General features: G+C 37.9%; 1 protein-coding gene across 5 annotated transcripts in view; it reads left to right on the top strand.

The window, feature by feature from the left end:
* Positions 1–54: 54 nt before the first annotated feature.
* PPHLN1 (periphilin 1) overlaps positions 55–17,580 on the top strand; it is a 64,025-nt gene continuing 46,499 nt past the window's right edge. For 2 of the 5 annotated variants that reach the window (XM_042017964.1, XM_042017961.1), the window contains exons 1-5: positions 55–122; positions 4,315–4,362; positions 5,444–5,535; positions 8,742–8,912; positions 9,369–9,424. In XM_042017964.1, coding sequence (XP_041873898.1) covers position 4,362; positions 5,444–5,535; positions 8,742–8,912; positions 9,369–9,424 — 320 coding nt within the window. In that variant the 5' untranslated portion in view covers positions 55–122; positions 4,315–4,361. Of the gene's footprint in view, positions 123–4,314; positions 4,363–5,443; positions 5,536–8,741; positions 8,922–9,368; positions 9,425–17,580 lie in introns of all 5 variants that reach the window. The other 3 variants (XM_042017962.1, XM_042017965.1, XM_042017960.1) reach the window with 2 other exon arrangements.

Genomic DNA, 17,580 nt, shown 5'->3' with positions numbered 1-17,580 from the left:
CTGCGGCCAATGGGCGGCGGCCCCGCGGCGGCGGGCGGGGGTTTCCGCCGACGGCTCGGGAGCGCCGGAAGCGGAGGCGCGGGGCGGGCGCGGAGCTGTCGTGCCGCGGGAGTGGGAGGCGGGTGAGCGGCGGGGCCGGGCGCGGGGCCGAGCCGGGGGCTGGCCGCCTTCCTCCGCGGAGCCGGCGTGGCGTGGCGTGGCGTGGCGTGCCGTGGCGTGCCGTGGCACGGCGTGGGGCCGATCCCCTGTCCCGCGGTTGCGGCGGGGCGCGCTCGGCTCCTTGCGGGGGGCCCGGGGCCCGCCTTCCTGCCCCCTCTGCGAGCACGTGCTCGGGGGGTCGCGGAGCGTCTGTCCTGGGAAGCGGCACCCTCGAGGATTGGCCCGGGGAGGGCGCGTCCCTCCGTGCGCCGGGGGGAGCTCTGTGGAGCCGGACTGCCCGCGGGTTGGGGTGCATTGAGGTGGCGGGACAGGAGCGGTGGGAAGGACGGCCTCCAGGCGGCTGTTGGGGCAGCACCCGGGATGGCTTATAAGCCTTATCATTTAATCCTCTTTAAAACCCATGCGTGACAGAAGATTGATTCTCAGTTTAATTTGTGTATTTGTTTTGAAGGGAAGGATCGTCCTGCTTGTACATACATCTGAGAGTGATTTAAAACAATTCGTAATGAATGTTTGGAGGCTATATAAATCCCACTGTAAACACTTTCATTGGCGTGTGTGGTGGGTATGTTGGTGCAGGATCAGTATCCTTATTGTTTCTAGAGGAATAAATAAGACATGAGTGTGTCACTCAGCTCATTTCCTAATAAGTACTAGAATAAATCTTTCAGGATAAATTTGTGCGATTAGTTTAACAATAAGGTATGCTGTAATATTTTAAGTCCTTATTAGTATTTAACCATCTCAAGTCTACTGTTCATGGTTCTTTATTCTCACTCATACACCTCAAGTAGGCTCTTTGCCATCCATTAGTGTTTTCAAGGATAGTCTATAAGTTTCTTTTCTGGAGTATCTGTGACTTCAAGGGAACAAAGTTAGAAATACACAAAAAGATGTGGAAACCCACACAACTTGTGAGGAGAGTGTGATACAGTGATTTGCTGTGGGTGAAGTGCTATGCATTGGTTGGTACTTTGAAGAGTAGTTTTTGAGAGTGTTGTGGTTTTGACCTGTTAAGGCAGCAGTATAGAGAGCTGCCCTGTTTTGTTGTCAAAGTGTTTGTGCTGCAGGATGGAAAGCCGTGGGAGCAATGGTGATCCATGCAGTTGCTTGCAGTGACATTGCTGGTGTAGCAGCCACATCACAGCCCGGTAATATGCTTTTCATGGCATTGGTACTGATGATGGCCAGGTGGGTAACTGCAGGTGGTCAGGCAAAGATAAGTGCTAATACAGCCGTCATTCTATTAATATAACCCCCAAAGCATTGCTTCCATTTCTCTTGTTCTAGTGGCGTATTAGAATGATGTAGTAAGGAAGTGGAACTGGTGGGATTGTAAATCCTCATTGGAATGCCGCTGCTGTTAATAATTTTATTCAATTTACACGTGCTTGAGTTATTTTTTCTTTTGAGGTAGGAGTTAATTTGACTTCTTGGTCAGTGATTTTTTTAAATAATTTTTTTGGTTGTTTTTTTTCCCCTTATTTTAAGTCAAAATTATTGTGAATGGGTTGAGAAAGATTGAAAGAAAGCCTCTTCCCTCTGGTTATTAGGTTTCTAGGTGAATATCCCTAGACCTGTTGCAGTCATACTTCTAATTGCTTTTGCAAATCTTATAGCCTAATATTTGCTATTAGGCAGAGACAGGTTGTCTTTAAATCTCTGTTTTTTTCTTAGTGCCTCTCTCACATTATTTTATTTCCTGATGTGTTGGATTTTCCCCTCTGCTCTTACACTTCTGCTTTTTCGTATTACCAGTAGGACTATGTCTAGTCAGTGTGTTCCCAGTTTTATCTGTCTTGCCTCCTGTCTAGGTAAGAGGTACTGGGATGTCTTTGAAGCATTATCAAATACAGAGTCTAATTGTTGGAAGATAAAACAATGTTTCCTGTCTATGTCCTCACAGCAGGATCACTGCAGGTGTTATAGTGATATTGCTAATAAGTTACATCTCTCCTAGAGCTTACCTGTACAAAAGCGTTTGAGCTTTTTTGGAGAGCTTTCCAAAGTAGAGACGAGACAGAATTGGCTCACATTTGTCAGTCTCTGCTGTTTGTCAATGTAATATTATAAAACCAGATATATCCCAGTGATATGGGAGGCACTTCAGCTGCCTGTCTCTGCATTTGCTGCACAGCATTATTTTTGTGCTTTTTTCACATACAGCAAGATGTAGCCATCTGGTTTAGGGAGCCATATGTTTTGAAAACAAAAATGTAGATTCTGCAGAAAGATGATAGCACATGCTAGGAAATTATGAATCCTGGAGCAGTAGATACTTCTAGCCTTGATGAAAATTGATGTTTCAAGTAAGTATAAGCAGGCAAGAATTGTGTACAAAATGTTTCAAAATACTGGAGTGCTTTTGCAAATGCATCAGGAATTTTTAACACATATTATTTAGAAAGCAAAAGAGAATAAAAAATTAATGATTGTTTGTTAGATAAAGAAAGCCCAGTGATGAAAAAATCTGAAGAGACCTGTGTAGTCTGCTTGATGACAAAACCTGTATTAGCATAGAGCACAACATAGTGCTAATTGGAGTAAAGCCATTCTTGTACTTGTGATGGTTGATTCTGCCCGATTAACTGCCTTAATTTCATTCCTCTAAATGTAAATTAGATTTTTCTTCCACCTGCATAGTTGCTTGTTGTCTGGTATATATTTTTTGTCAGTCTGTTGACTTCTGTGATAGTGTATCTCTACCTTTTTTCTAGCTTGTGTTTTTTTTGTCAAAATACTGGTGTTAATTCTTGCTCATTTCAGTGAGGTCCAACAGTGATAAAAAAAGGAAGTATTTATATCAGCCTTGCTGCCTGAAAATATAATGGGATGTGTATGTAAGTGTTAGAGCCTGCTGGCAGTCATGTGTGTTGGGATGTTGGAGGTGGTTTGACTGACAAAGCAGCATGAGGTGTAAGTTTGCACTCGGCTTCAGTAGCAGTTCTCTGAGATGTGTTGCATTTTGAACATTGTGTTCAGTTAACAGTTTCAATAACTCCTGCAGGCAAAAGGACAGGGTCACTACTGTATTTGTCAAAATGGAAAAAAAAGAAAAGCAGCCCACGTGGAAACCTTATCTGAGTTCAGCTTCTGGTATTTGCTATTGGTCTAAACAACTGAGGGTTGCCATCAAGTACTTAAATATCTGTGCGTGTGAGAGGTGGGTGGGCTGTGGATGAGCAGGGGAGGGAGTGGGTGCTGTGGGCGGTTCAGGCTGTGGGCAAGTATGGACAGAAGGAATGGTTCCCCCTGGGGCAAGCGCTGGGCATGAGGGACCAGCAGTGAAGTGTTTTAAGGCAGAGCACGTGATGCCTTTTCAGTGTAAAGATTTTGTCTTTCCGTAGCTAATTCTGTCCCTCCCAGTACATAAAAACGCAGAAATGTTCTAGTACTGTTCTGGGCACAAAGACTGTGGGGACAGTCCTGAGCATCCTCCTGGTAAAGTGGGAAGGAGGGCATGGGGTTGGCCTAAGAACTGTTCATGTGCATATAGCCCTGATGTGCGTTTTTTAGGCTTTAGCGAAAGTCAGCGTAGTACAGAATAAAGAAAAGTTGAGGCAGTTGCTGTGAAAGTGCCACGAAGGTGTTTCTGGTGATGCACCTGACCATCCAATGGCAGCAATATGAGCAGTGATTTCAGAATTAGTAAGTCTTACATGGAGCTTGCTGGAGAGGGCAGGGACAGTGGATCCTTTTGCTTTTGTCCTTAACTAGGATAAGCTGGTTGGTTTAGTCAGCTTTTGATTTATAACCTGTAGCTACATGAGACTAGTTCTGTGTCTTGGTTATAGAGCAAACTTAAGGTCAAGTCTGTTATAAAATGGGACCATATTTCAATAAGATACTCTGGTTTGTTTGAACCAATGCTAGGGTCAAAATCTTTGAACATAGATACATCACGTAGTTGAGGAAAGAGCTTTTTTTTCAGGATTTACTGTCTTTTACCAAAAGAAAAACCTTTGTTAAATCAAGCTTTTCATTAACCTCTCATCACATGCAACTGAATCTTATTTTTTTTACAAAGACAGTTCACAGGGTACAGGCAGTTAAAACATTTAAATTTTACCTGTCTGGTTTACTTGTCAGAAAAAAATATGCTTACGATGAATATATATGCATTTTTTGCTAACCTCAGTTTCTGTTTTTTTGTAGGTAAGTGAATGGATCTTCAGAAGCAGAGTTGCTAAAACTGAGAGAAAAGTAAGTATGGAAGTGTTTGTTATTTTTTGCAAAAGTGTGCATTGGACTTAGTGCTACCTCTGTTTACAGTTAATAAACGTTTTTGTCATGTTGATTCTTAGCACCTGTATTAATCAATATTTTTATATAGCCTCGTAAGTCTATTTCCAGTAAAGTGTTTTTACTTTGTGCAAATAGGTTATGTATTTCTCCTTCTGAATATGGCTTGCTGTTACTTTTCCTTATTGACTGTTTTTAACAGGTAGAACTACTATTGTGAAAGGAAGGTTTGAAAAATATAATTCTAGCAATTGCATATCTGCTTTCAATGTTGTATAGTAGATAATTTGTCACCTTTATAATTAACAGAAAGGTTTGAACTCAAGTCTGTTGTCTGGCATAGCGTGACTAGAATCTCTCAGGGTGATGGTTTGTTTCCATTTGTTTTTAATGACTAATTTTGATTTTGAAAGTCACCTTCCTCTGGAAAGAGGTATTTTTTTGTTCTGCTGGCTCCCAGTTTAAAACAGGAAGTATCTGCATGTGAAGAGTGTGTTCTATTCATGTAATCAACATATGGGGCTTTGTATTAAGAAATGATGTGTGGCGTTTTGATCTCTTTCCAGATGGTTGAGTTGATGAAATAATTCAAAGTTATTATATTTTATTAAAAAGTAGAAATTATTTAGTCTAATAAATAGGTGCTGAATTTTTTTTTTAAAGTTCCAGTATTTTTAGCAGAGCAGTATCAGAATTGCTGTGTGTATGCGTTTATAGGTACATCTAGTATTTGCATTATGCATTATTTCAATAGAGCTGTTTATAGCATCTTTAAGTCCTGTCATTTTACTGACTGTACTGAGCTAATTTCTGGTTGTTCAGTTTTCTTGCCCATACTGTGAGTTGTTTTTGCTTGAAGTACATTAATTACTTTCCATAACTAGAAAGACTTATTTTAAAGGGCTAACAATAAAAAGTACAGGGTTTCTGCATAATACATTATATTGGGAGAAGTCTGTGAACCTTTATTTTTCTGCTCACTATCCTTTTGTCTATTCATAATGAGTCTGGTTTTCACTAATTGTATTTTTATTGTCTTTAGTGGCATATCGAAGAGATGAAATGTGGTCTGAAGGGCGATATGACTATGAAAGAGTTCCAAGAGAACGTCTCCCACCCAGGATTCATGGTGATGTAAGTATGTAGTAAGCACTGTATCTGTAGCATAATAACACTATACTATACCTTTATACAATGACTTGTACCATAAGGGCTGGATTTATCTACCTGTGTAGGTTCCTAGGATACCCCAAATTCTTTTATTTTCCCATTCTTTGAAGCCAACAATCTAGCACGTAAATCTGCACAGAAATAACAGGATGCCTGCAGAATTAAGTCTTGGTTTCTTTTTTTTTAATTTTCAAATCTGTTGAAACAGTTTTAGAATATTTGTATTTTGATAAACTGATTTTTTGGTGTAATTCTTTTTGTTATTAAATGCAGGATTTTTAATGACTTCTGGAGAACAAAAGGCCATACTATGTTATATTTTTTCACAATCTTTTCATGTTACTATTTCTTTTATGTAATTTGAGGTGGTAAAGGAACGTCTTTCATAATTGTTCTTGTCACCAACACAGTTTTTTGTTATGATGGTTAAAGTATAGGAGGAGATATGTATAACAAGTGTTGAAAGTACATCTTTGCTAAAGTTGTGCTTTGGAGCCCTGTAAGGGAAGCACTTTACAAGAGGAGTGTCAACAGAAATCTGCTCTGTAGGTACGGAGTGTTCTGTGGTATGTTATGTATGTATGTTACACTTGTAAAAGCAAATGCAGAAGCTGTGCTTGCTGTGCTATAGAGTAACTTTAGAATGCTTTTAGGAAATCTCTGTCCCACAGAGTTGGATAACTTTTTTTTCTCCCTTGTCTGAAGTCTCTAGCAAAGAAATAAAACAGGTTGTAGCTTTTTCTTTGAAGGTATTACAGAAATAGAATTTTAAGAATACTTTTTGATATTTCTATTTACATCCTGTGCCATGTGCTTTTGGCAAAATAAAATTTCAGGTACCGGTGCCTCTTATCTCACTTTCCTTTTACTTATTGTAAATGTTGAAATAATAACATAGCTGATTTAGCATATCTTCTGGGTTCCCTCTGTTGCATTTTCAGCTTGTCTCTTTGGAAGCTTACCAGTGTTGGTAAGTTACCAATGTAACTTGGTAACTCGTTACAGAGGCTCCTCTATTGAGGAGTTTATTAGTGTTTGGCTGCTCTGTGATGTTTTTAACTCTTTTTACAGGCAGCAACATTTCTGCATTTTCAGCGAGTAGTAAATCAGATTGATTTTCACAGGGCGTTTATCTACTTCCTTCTCCAAAATACTTAATCAAGATAGGACAAGAGGAAAGGCAGAATGTATTTTCACTTTTTTTTTTTTAAGTAGTTGGACTGACTGACACATTGCCAATTTAATTTAACCATTGCATCAGTGACATTTCTAAATTCTTTCAGGCTGCCCCGGGAACAATGTGTGAATAGGCATTATGAAAATTTACTTTACAGTCTAAAAGATACACTCCTTTTGATGCAAGAGTTAACTACATAGTTCAGTGCTAGCTTTGTATTACATGTGTTTGGAACTGGGGTTGAAGGGAGTAGCAGAATACACTCATGACAATTATTACTATCCATCTGTACCAAAACAACACCCCCAGTAGCTGGGAAAACCAAGATAGGGTATCTCTCTGCCATACTGGCAGATGGATATGGAGTTCCTTCTCATACAGCTCTGCAGATTCAAGATAGTTGGAAGGTACTTTCTGTCCTTGTAAGCCTGTGCCGTTGTATTTGTGTCCACATGTAGAAGTCTGACTTAATTTTGACTAGACAAGTGAAATGGAATTCATTTGTTCAGTCTATTAATGTGCTTAGTGTTTGCCGATAGGTATGTTGGAAATGAGATGTGCCAATGATACAGAATAACATATTTTTTGTCTGAAGAGAGCAAGAGATGTGTCCTCATCTAAACTGGGTGCTAATTGTATGCCAAGTATAGACTGTAGTAGAAACATATGCTTTCAGATACTGATAAAGAACACAACTGGATACACATTAAGCTTTCATGTAACTGTTCTATGTGTCAGGATAGTTGTGTGCTGGGGTCTTCTGGGTGAGGTTAAAGCATGGAACAGTTTTATTTAAGCCTCACAGCACATCTTTGTAGGACACCAAACTAAGAAAAAAAAAATTAGATGTGGAGGATGTTCAGTGAGGTAAGAGTAGATCAAGCGATGTGACTGTCTGTGTACTCTCCACTTTGCACCAGTATGGCTGGAGGCTGGCTTTGGATTGCCCTCTAGTCAGTTTGTTGGGTGGTCTCTGAAATCAGAACTAACTTTTTTTTTTTCCTTGCATGGCAATATTTAGCAGTTTGTGAATGTAATGTGTTTTTCTGCAAAAACTCTCTGTGCATTAGATCGTGACTTCTTACTGTTAAAAAAATAGCTTGAGTGTCTTCCCCCCCCACCAAATTGCACATGCTAGCTCAAGTCTCTGCATTTGTAACTTTTATGTGAGGCCCATTAAAAATGTTTTGCTAAAGGAAGAAGATTTAAAATACAAAATCTTCAATTAATGTTTTCATTTGCTTTTTATTTGCAGTTGACTTACATAAAACTTAATTCTAGAAAATTGGATTTGTGTCTTTTGCTGCTGTGCAATTTGTACTTAATAAACAAAGAATTTCTTTAATTGGCAAATGGTGTATGATATGTTATTTGGAGGAAATAAATTAATTTTGTGTTCTAGCAAAAAGCTGCCTGAAACTTGCACTGAAAGAAAAACCAAGTGTGTTAAAATTCTGTCACGTCAATCCTCAGATCAGCTACTGCCTTGTAGTCAGTGTGTGCTTATCTATTCAGATTATGAAGCAAGGTCTGTCTTAACTACAGTCTCTGCAGTGTGGAGGATGTTAAGGACATAAGGAAAATAGTTAGCATTTTCAAACGGGCTCTTTGTTTTATAGACATTGCGAGTGTAACTTTCTTTGTTGCATTCTAAAGATAATGTAAAAGTCTGAGAAGTACACATAGCTAACCGATGCTCAGAAAGTAGCTGATGCTACTGCTATAAACTTTCAAAAGAAAATTAAACAATGTTGAAAGTTTTTCCTCTGTAATTAAACTTGTAATGCCTGAGGATTGAATATGAGTGGTGTCCAATTAGATTTAATAAGTTATTCCACTGTCAGACTGGCATGATTTTTAATGTTTGCTGTTTTCCTGTGCAATTTCTTCTTTTAAGTCCCATATTTAGCAATAACTTGGTTTTACTTTTGTTTATTCATTACGGATATTCAGCTGTTAAAAGCAATATGATTTTGTTTGTTTTGTGGTTTAGAGTGATTACCATAGAATAGTAAACATTGTGCCCAAGAAGCCACCACTGCTCGAGAGGCCGGGGGACGGGAATTACAGTCGCTATGACGATTATGGTCACGCTGAATACAGAGACTATGACGAGGGTCGCAGCTTTGCCCATGACCGAAGAAGTGGCCCTCCTCACCGAGGTGTACGTAAGGTGATTCTTCTCATGTGTTTATGATGTTTATTTTCCCATTAATGCTTGAATACCAGGTGATTAAAATACTGGAAAGGTCATCATTGTTGCCCCCTGCAACCTAGCTCTTTGAAATTCTGTAATTTCAAGGTGTTGATGGTAATTTATATTTCAAAGAGGAAATTCTTCTTCAAGTCAGAGCATATATATGGTTTGGAAACTTTTGTAGTTTTTGTGTTTTGTATGGCATTGCAAATTTGCTCTCTTCAGTATTGACAGAGGGAGAAAATAAAAGTAATGGGATACAGTGAATAAATTGAGAAGATACTTGCTGTGGGGGTTAATTTCTTTTTAGCTCATTAAAGGCTTTGGTTTTGCAGTAATTGAGTACCGTTTGGCAACAAAATACACCTGACATCTGATGTAGAGATACATGTCACACAGTTGTTTCACATGTATGTTTTGCAGGATGAATCAGGATACAGATGGGCAAGGGATGATCATCCTACAAGACCTGAATACAGGTATTTTTTGATGCTAGTAGTGCCATGCATAGGCTGTAAATATTTAGGGCATTTTACTTTGTTATCAAAACAGTTGGTAGAGCAGGCCAGTGAAATAACAGGGAAAGGACATCTGTTGAAGTAAAAGACGATAGTGGGAAAATGTTTTTTAGTTGTATTGTTTGAAATAGAAATTAAAGAAATTATATGACATGAAAGTCTCTATTTTAGTATTTGTTTAGTAAAGGAAAGGAGGCATAATGATAACATCTTTAGGATGGTAAGCTGGAAGTGTAAGTAATTTAATGGATCTCTGATCAGTCACAATTCTTACATGATTTCAGAGAATTCTTTGGTCTATTATTTGATTCTGTGGCTGCAGTACGTTGGGGCCACAATATAACAATGTCTGTGCCATTTTAAAGGTTGGTGGAATAGATAATGGGATTGTGAAGTTCACCACAGCCTTGTTCTGAGCTCCCTGTTTTCTTAGCTGAACTGAAGAGTATGTATTTCCATCATATATTATGTTAATTTCTGTGAATCCCTCTTAGTCTGTGCCTCAGGTTCCCATTTATGAAATCTAAGGACTACTAGTAAATCATAGGGCTGTAATATACATATGCCTGCAATGATGTTTTACATGGGATTATTTGAGTTAGCAAATAAAGTGCACAGGATAGTGTTACACTCAAAATTTATGGACAAGGATGAAAGTCACCTTAAATATTTAGACAAGAATTGATTGTTAGTATAGCTGAAGTATTAGCAGTCTGATTTAAGAATGTCATCTGATGGCTGTGCTTATATATGCCCCATCCTGTGTTTCCACTTCCCGAGATACCTATTATACCAGGCCTGTATTTGTAGATACTGCGTTGTGGTGTTAGTCGTTATATCATAGAATAACTCCTTATTAGTGCTATGTGTTTCAAACTATGGTTGTACCATACCAAGATCAACAAAAGTAAACCAAGTTAGCTATAGACACCCGGTCAGTTAGAAAAATAGCTGTTAAACCAGCAGCAAGTTAAAAAAAAAGACTGCAAGCAGGTCAGGAAAAGCTCAGACAGAGCAAGCCTGACAAGCTTGCTCAAAGTCTTGGTCTTGTGGTGTTGCAAACTCAATATGAAGCTCTGTTAGTAGCAATATCCATACGGGGCCACAGAGTTGCAGTAGATATCTATTCCATTGCATGGGATGATTTAGACCTGACATAGATGGGTTATTCTATAACACCACCATAAAAGAAATCCTTCATATATCGTAAGGGTCTGTGTGCAATAGACTTCTTTTAGAATTGCATTCTTGGGGCTAGAAGCAATAATAAAGGGTTTTAAAAAGGAGTGTTTGATAAAAACTTGGGTAAAAATTTTTTCATCTTCTCAATTTAGAAGAATCAGAGTTGTTTAAAGCTGAGGAAAAAACCAAAAAGGCTGAGAAGAGTGAGTTAGTGTCAGGCAGTTTATTGTACACAGAACAAGAGTGGCACCCAGTGGTCAAAAATATGGTCTTAAATGCATCCTGATTTCTTCCTTTCGAAATGTAAGGTTAAAATGTCAACTCACTTTGTTGAAGGCTTTATAAGTGTGTTGTATGGTATAAGATAGTCCCATCTGAGTCTTTATCATATACTTCAGACTAACTGTTACACAACTGCAATAATGCTATGGAAGAACTTCATAAAGATCTATGGTTCAAATACATTTGCAATGGAATGAAACCCTACTGATTTATTATATAAATACAGTAAATCTTGAAAGCAAAGTCTTGTGATCATACTGCTAAACGTTTGTCGTGTTCCTTAATCCTTAATTACGATTTTTTGCATATTGCCCACTATTGAGCAATGTAGTGGATCTCAAGGAGGAAATCAAAGTACATTTCTTGGTATATGTTGTCTCCTGTGGTGAAAATGCTAATTACTTTCTATTTCAAAGACATTTGCTTCACAAAACATGATATTAAAAAGTTATTTTATGTAAAAATGCCTTCGCTTTGGATATGCTTAGAATTATTTTAGGTAAGTTCTTTGGAGTATATATAATTTTTTTTGTTTGAAGAAATAGGAGGACGTTTAAGATTATTTTACGAGAATGATTTTTTAAAAAAATTGCATGGAACATGGCTAAAGTGTAGTTAGAAGTTAGACAGTCAGGAGACTTGTATGGTTGACATTACTTGAGATTCTCCCAAAGTAAAATGCTGCTTATCTGCAATATCAAGTGTCTTTAAATGAGTCCTGTGTGCAGTTTTGGGCACCACAATATGAGAAAAATATTAATCTATTAGAAAGTGTCCAAAGGAGGGCAACATAGATGGTGTAGAGGCTTGAGGAGAAGCATTATGAGGAGCAGCTGAGGTCACTTGGTCTGTTGAGCCTGGACGAGACTGAGGGGAGACCTCATTGCAGTTACAACTTCCTCTTGAGGGGAAGAGGAGGAGCAGGCACTGATCTCTTCTCTGTGGTGACCAGTGACAGGCCCTGAGGGAATGGCCTGAAGTTGTGTCAGGGGAGGTTTAGGTTGGATATTAGGAAATGGTTCTTTCCCCAGAGGGTGGTTGGGCACTGGCACAGGCTCCCCAGGGAAGTGGTCACAGCGCCAGCCTGACAAAGTTCAAGAAGTGTTTGGACAATGCTCTCAGGCACATGGTGTGACTCTTGGGGATGGTCCTGTGCAGGGCCAGGAGCTGGACTTCAGCGATCCTTGTTGGGTCCCTTCCAACTCCTCGTGTTCTATGATTCTGTAATCTCTTAAACTTTGCTGTTGAAGAAACCAGCAGTTAGGGATTTTTTGTATTTTTTTTCCTGGGGTTTCTTTGGTGGTATTTTGTTGGGGTTTTTTTAAGCTTCTCGCCTTTTTCTTAACAATAGGACATGCTTGCTTACTTAGCATTTGTAGAGCTGTGGCTTCATCTGTGATGTGTCTACTGACTAGCAGCAGTTCTCCATGAGTGACAAGAGGATTCCTGAGGTTCTACCACTTAGCTTACTGTCTTTTTTTTTCTTGCCTTCCTCCTTATAGGGTTATGCTCCAGTTTCCAAGTGGCTGTCATTTATGGTAGACATTATCATGTCTAGCACTGAGTGGAACATTACTATTCCTTCTGCTATTTTCTGGACCACATGCCCTGTTTTATACAATGTTTAGGGAACAGCTGTTATCCTGACCATGACTTCTTTATGGCAATGATACATGTTTTATATGTAAAAAATAAAGTAATTCAGAGGATGTGCAGGGCATAGATTTCAAAACGAGTTCCTAGCTCTTTCTCTCCTTTTGTTACCTAAGGAATTCTGAGCTCTAGGAACTGATGTGAATTTTGTTTTAGCTTGATTTGAAGTGCCTCTTGGTTCAAGTGTAGTTGACATATATGAAGAATTGTACATCATAGTTTGGAGAAAATTTTCTGCGCACATTAAGGCAATTTTAATGTCTTGATTGCTGATGCTATGAGGATTGTGAGACTTAGCAATTGAAAGGAGTAGAGATCAATTAAGATGTGACTTTGTACATTTATCTTGTACTGATGTTGATTGCTTCTGGAGTTATGTTAGTGCTTGTCTTCAGCAATATATTAAGCTCATTTATGCAAAGCATTCATGCATATCAGATTTTTTAAAAAGTTGCAGGGAACTATGCTATTATATGTAGAAGGATTCTAGTTTTGCAGTACTTCTCTGTGGGCCTCATAGCAATGGATTTTGCATCCAAGTTCATTTTTATAAGGTCAGATGAACTTTTCAGCGTGAAATGCTTTAGAAGTTTGTTAGCTGCTGTTCACTTTAGTCATGCCCAATTTTAATCCTTTTGAGTGCACAGAGCATTACTTCATTTTTTTTTTCACCAACCAAACTGAGTTTGCAAGATGGGAAATATATGAAACTTGGCAACTTAAGATGGGTAAGACTCATCTTCAAAGAGAAATTACAAAATGACGCACTTGTAAATCCCAGCTACACATGCATTAAATTTGATCCTTTGAATTATCTGAGGCCCAGATTTTTGTAAAATAAGGATTGCCATATTTGTAGAATAAATAAGAAGTAGACTCCTGAGAAGTGGCTTACATAGGACATTTTTAATATCTCCTTTTCAGCTGTATATATGAATGATTTTTCCTTTGTTAAGAAAGAAACATATTGCTACTACGTGTGTTGTTTTGTTTATTGGTTGGGTTTTTCTCCCATGTTCTAAGTGAAGTAGGAAATAGTCTTCGTAGTCCAGTCTTTAATACTAATACATTTATACATAAAAAACAGATCAACTTATTTCCTGGAGTGCGTAGGAAATATTTTGCAATAAATGGAAGTAATTTTGGTGCTAGGAATGAGAGAAGACTGTCTGGTAGAATATGGAAACTTAATGGTAAACAATTTGTGATCTGTGAACAACTGAGGTTCATCAGGCAGTTCTGTGTTTTGTTTTGAAAGTATTTAAAATCAATGGCTTATTGTCTTTCCTCTGAAAAATTTTATGTGGTTTTCTGAATATTAAACTTGCAATTACCACTTTAGGGTGGTAAAACATAATATACCTTGGTTTTTGTAGATGCATACACCTTCACAGTGAGAATGTTTACTGAAGGCCATAGAGAAAACTGGTTGCAAGTGGGGGATGGAAGCCCAGCAATTGTGGCTTTTTGATCTCTGCTTGAACTACCCTTCCATTTAGTGATTAACCCCTTGTAAGTGCACAGAGTGATGACAGGATGTTGTAGAGGTGTGGTCTGAAGGTTGTACATTGAGAAGAAAATTCTTCTTTGGTAAGAATGGTTATTTTAAGTGGAAATGTTTGATGAGAGAGTCTCCAGATGGAAGTGAAAGGTCACTGACTCTTCTCTCAATAAAGCAGCATTTCATGTTGGGAGTTCAGATGTGTCATAGGCCAAGGCAGTTACCTTTACATTGTCACCTTTGAATTACAGGGGGTAGGTTGTTTCTTGGGGTTTTTTTCTCCTCCCTGTATGTATTCTTTGATTAACGAAATAGTGAACCTGTTTAAATATTATGCTGTTTTAAAGCAGTGTATTATATTGTGGGAGGCCTTTAGGCTTTGGATTTAAACTTTCCTGTAATGTAAACTGATCTATGTCTTGCTTATAGAAGATAAACTTAGCCAAAGGGATTTATGAGACGGTGCTATAAATGTACATAAGTCTGCTGTTTTGTTGCAATATTTGACAGCTCTTAAGGGACACCGTACAAGAACCTCATTCTTTATTAGAAAAAACATGTGTGGAGGGAAAAAAATATGGCAGTCACCCAAAGAAAATGGTCTTGCTTTTGACAGAGATTGATAAGCAGCGTTGTAATCATACTCATTAGCACATGCCTTTTTCTTTTAATAAATAAATAAAATCTCTGCCTGAACATTGAACCTCTCAGGTATTCACATGGCTGAGTAGAGTAGCTTGTTTATTCATATACAAAATTGCAGTTTCCATATAATAGAGCATTGTGGTAGATTCGTTATACCTGTCTACAACTCCAGGCAAGGACTTGTCTGTTGAAATCTGTTGCTCAGAAAACCCATTGTGTTAAGCTGCTAGCTAAATTAGTTTATCTTGGCTTATGATATTTTGGAGGGTGGAGGGGGAAAATTAGAACCTTTTGGAACAAGATAATAGGTAATATACAACTTAAAAGTTGTTTCTGGTTTACACTAAATATTTAATGACTTCACATTCAGTTCATGTCTTATGCAGCAGTCTTACTGATTCAGTAATTTCTACATTTTCTTTAAGAACTGTTTTCTGCTCCACTGGCTCTAGCTCTCTTGTGTTTGGGACAACCAATTTGTTTGCAAACTGAGATTTGTATTTCATAATTTGAGTGTCATTACTCAGAGTTAAATATGTCTGATTGTATGCCAGCACTTTGGGTTCTGTAGGTCTATAAGTTTTTATTTTGAATGGATTTTAAGAGCTCAAATCTTCTCATGCAGATACCACATAGCATTTTAAAAATGCCCTGTACTGAAGACTGAGTGAGGAACTGTCCACTGTTGCAGGTCAATTGAAAGTATAAAGGTTTCAGTTCGGACAAGTCTGGTTTTATTGCTGTGATGAATCTTTTTTCTATTTAACTTAGAACCCAGAGACTATCTATGTGAACACTGCCTGTTTTCTTACTAGGAATTTTGTGTCAAACTGAGTTTCTGCTGCATATGGCTCTGTGTCCATATATGTAGAATTATGCTAGAAACTTCATTCAAAGCGAGACTGCTGTCATTCCACTTCTGAAATGTTTGCACTTGAGAATGGGGAGAAAAGGAGAGATTAGTAGACAGGGTTTCAACTGCAGTATTTTTTTGCCCCCATCCTATAATGTAAAACTATGGGGAGGAGGTAGAAATTCCTCTTATTTTAAGCTGGGGTTTTTTTTACATGTTTTAGCTAATTGTGTGGCTAAATTGGAAGGTGAATGTTGCTTTCACTGGCAGCTGGTTTTAGTTGCTGAGAGATTAATATTTTAAATATTTTTCTTTGCATAACAATTGACTGTTACATTTATTGAAGGCTGTTTTATTTTCTTTGCAAAATTTATCCATCCAATTCTAAAAAACAAGTTTGCTTTCAGAAATTGCTTACTGATAGTTTTGTTCCTTTTAGAAGATCTTGTAGAATTCTAACTGGTTATGCAGTTTCCATCTCAGGATGAGAGAAAAGAGTTTATCAAATTAGCAGAACTTCCCACGACCTGATTCTTTTTTTCTGCTGAGCTTGTAAATAAACAGCCTCATACAATAGAGCTGGCCTGTTATATGAAATGTGGAATGGTTCTAAATCCTGGCTTTAACTTCTCTAAAAGCCCTAAGAGAAAATTGGGTGAGCTTGTTTTTGAAAAGCATAATTACAGTAGGTATTTTCAGTCTGATTCTCTGTGTATGGTATTTTTTATACTTTGCTCCTTCTAAGTGTTTCAGTTGTATTTAAATACAGTTTCTCTGCTGTGGCTCTGAGGCATTGAGAAAGGATAAAGACAGATATTTATGAACTTCGCAAAGAACATTTTTATATTCTTAAAAATCGTTGTTGAGTAAGGAATGCTAGGTAGTAAATTGACTTGTAAGTATTTATTTGACAAAATTACAGTAAACACACCAAATTTGGTGAAAAATACAAACCCCAGAAGTTCTCATCATGTCAGTTCTCAACAACTATCTTGTTTATTTGACTTGCTTTTGATCCAGAGCTGTGTTGCCTTTTAAGGATTTGTGGCTTTTCGTGTGTACAACTGTTTCCCACTGTAGTTTTTGTAAGGTTTTAAATTGTCATATAGAATTGATATCATCATTGTATTTGTTAACAGGGTCTATTGCATGAGAACTGTTTACTACAGGTGTTATGATATACCTATAAGGGAAAATTCAGTAGTTGGTGCAAACTCAGTTAAATTTTGTAATAACATTGATTTGTTGTTTAAACCTAAGACACATCTTGGGAAAATTTTGATTTTCTTCTAATAAATGCTGTTTACATAATGCTAATAAACTGTAAGGAGCTTCTCTGTTTACAATGTATGATAGGGTAACGTGCCTAAAGATAAGATTATGTACCTTTACATTGGAAGGTCTTGGCTAACACATCTCTTAAAGGAAGTCTTTAAAGCAAGTCTTAAAGCAAGCTCGCCTGGTCCAGTCTTATAGCTAACACTGTAGATAGTATCAAACCTGCAGGTTAATGCTGGATTGGGAGATAATGAGGCAAACTCCCTTGGGTAGCACTTGATTATTCTGGAAAAGTTTCTTGACAACTTTGTTGAAAAACAGCTAGCTACTGAGAGACAGTGGGGGAGGGAAAGAGAAGGGAGTCTCCCTTCGAGTCCTGACAACTTCTGTTAAGACGGCATCTAACTAAATCATCTTAATGAAAGCCAATGAATTGGACTGATGAATGTAGTCATGGCTTTCTCATGTTGAGGACTTTGACATAATTTCCCGTAGGAAGGTAAATTCTTCTTCAGCTGTTAGGTTTCAAGAACTTGTTTGTTATCTTTTGAATATACGAAACATTTTAAATTCAGTTCCCATTGAGAGAGGGTGGGAATATTAGGATACAGGAGAGGAGAGGAAAAAGTTTAGTGTTACTGATAGTTTAGGCATTCTTTTGTTAAGCATTTTGCTTCAAAGAGAAAATTCTTGGTGTGCCATTTCCATCTACTTTTGTGTTTA

This window comes from Corvus kubaryi, unplaced genomic scaffold (genome assembly GCF_017639235.1).
Source record: "Corvus kubaryi isolate FWS band 111438036 unplaced genomic scaffold, C.kubaryi_AGA036_p1.0 137, whole genome shotgun sequence".
In the NCBI taxonomy this organism is placed as follows: domain Eukaryota; kingdom Metazoa; phylum Chordata; class Aves; order Passeriformes; family Corvidae; genus Corvus; species Corvus kubaryi.
The sequence above is the reverse complement of the archived record's forward strand: the minus strand, read 5'-3'. Positions and strand labels throughout refer to the sequence as shown.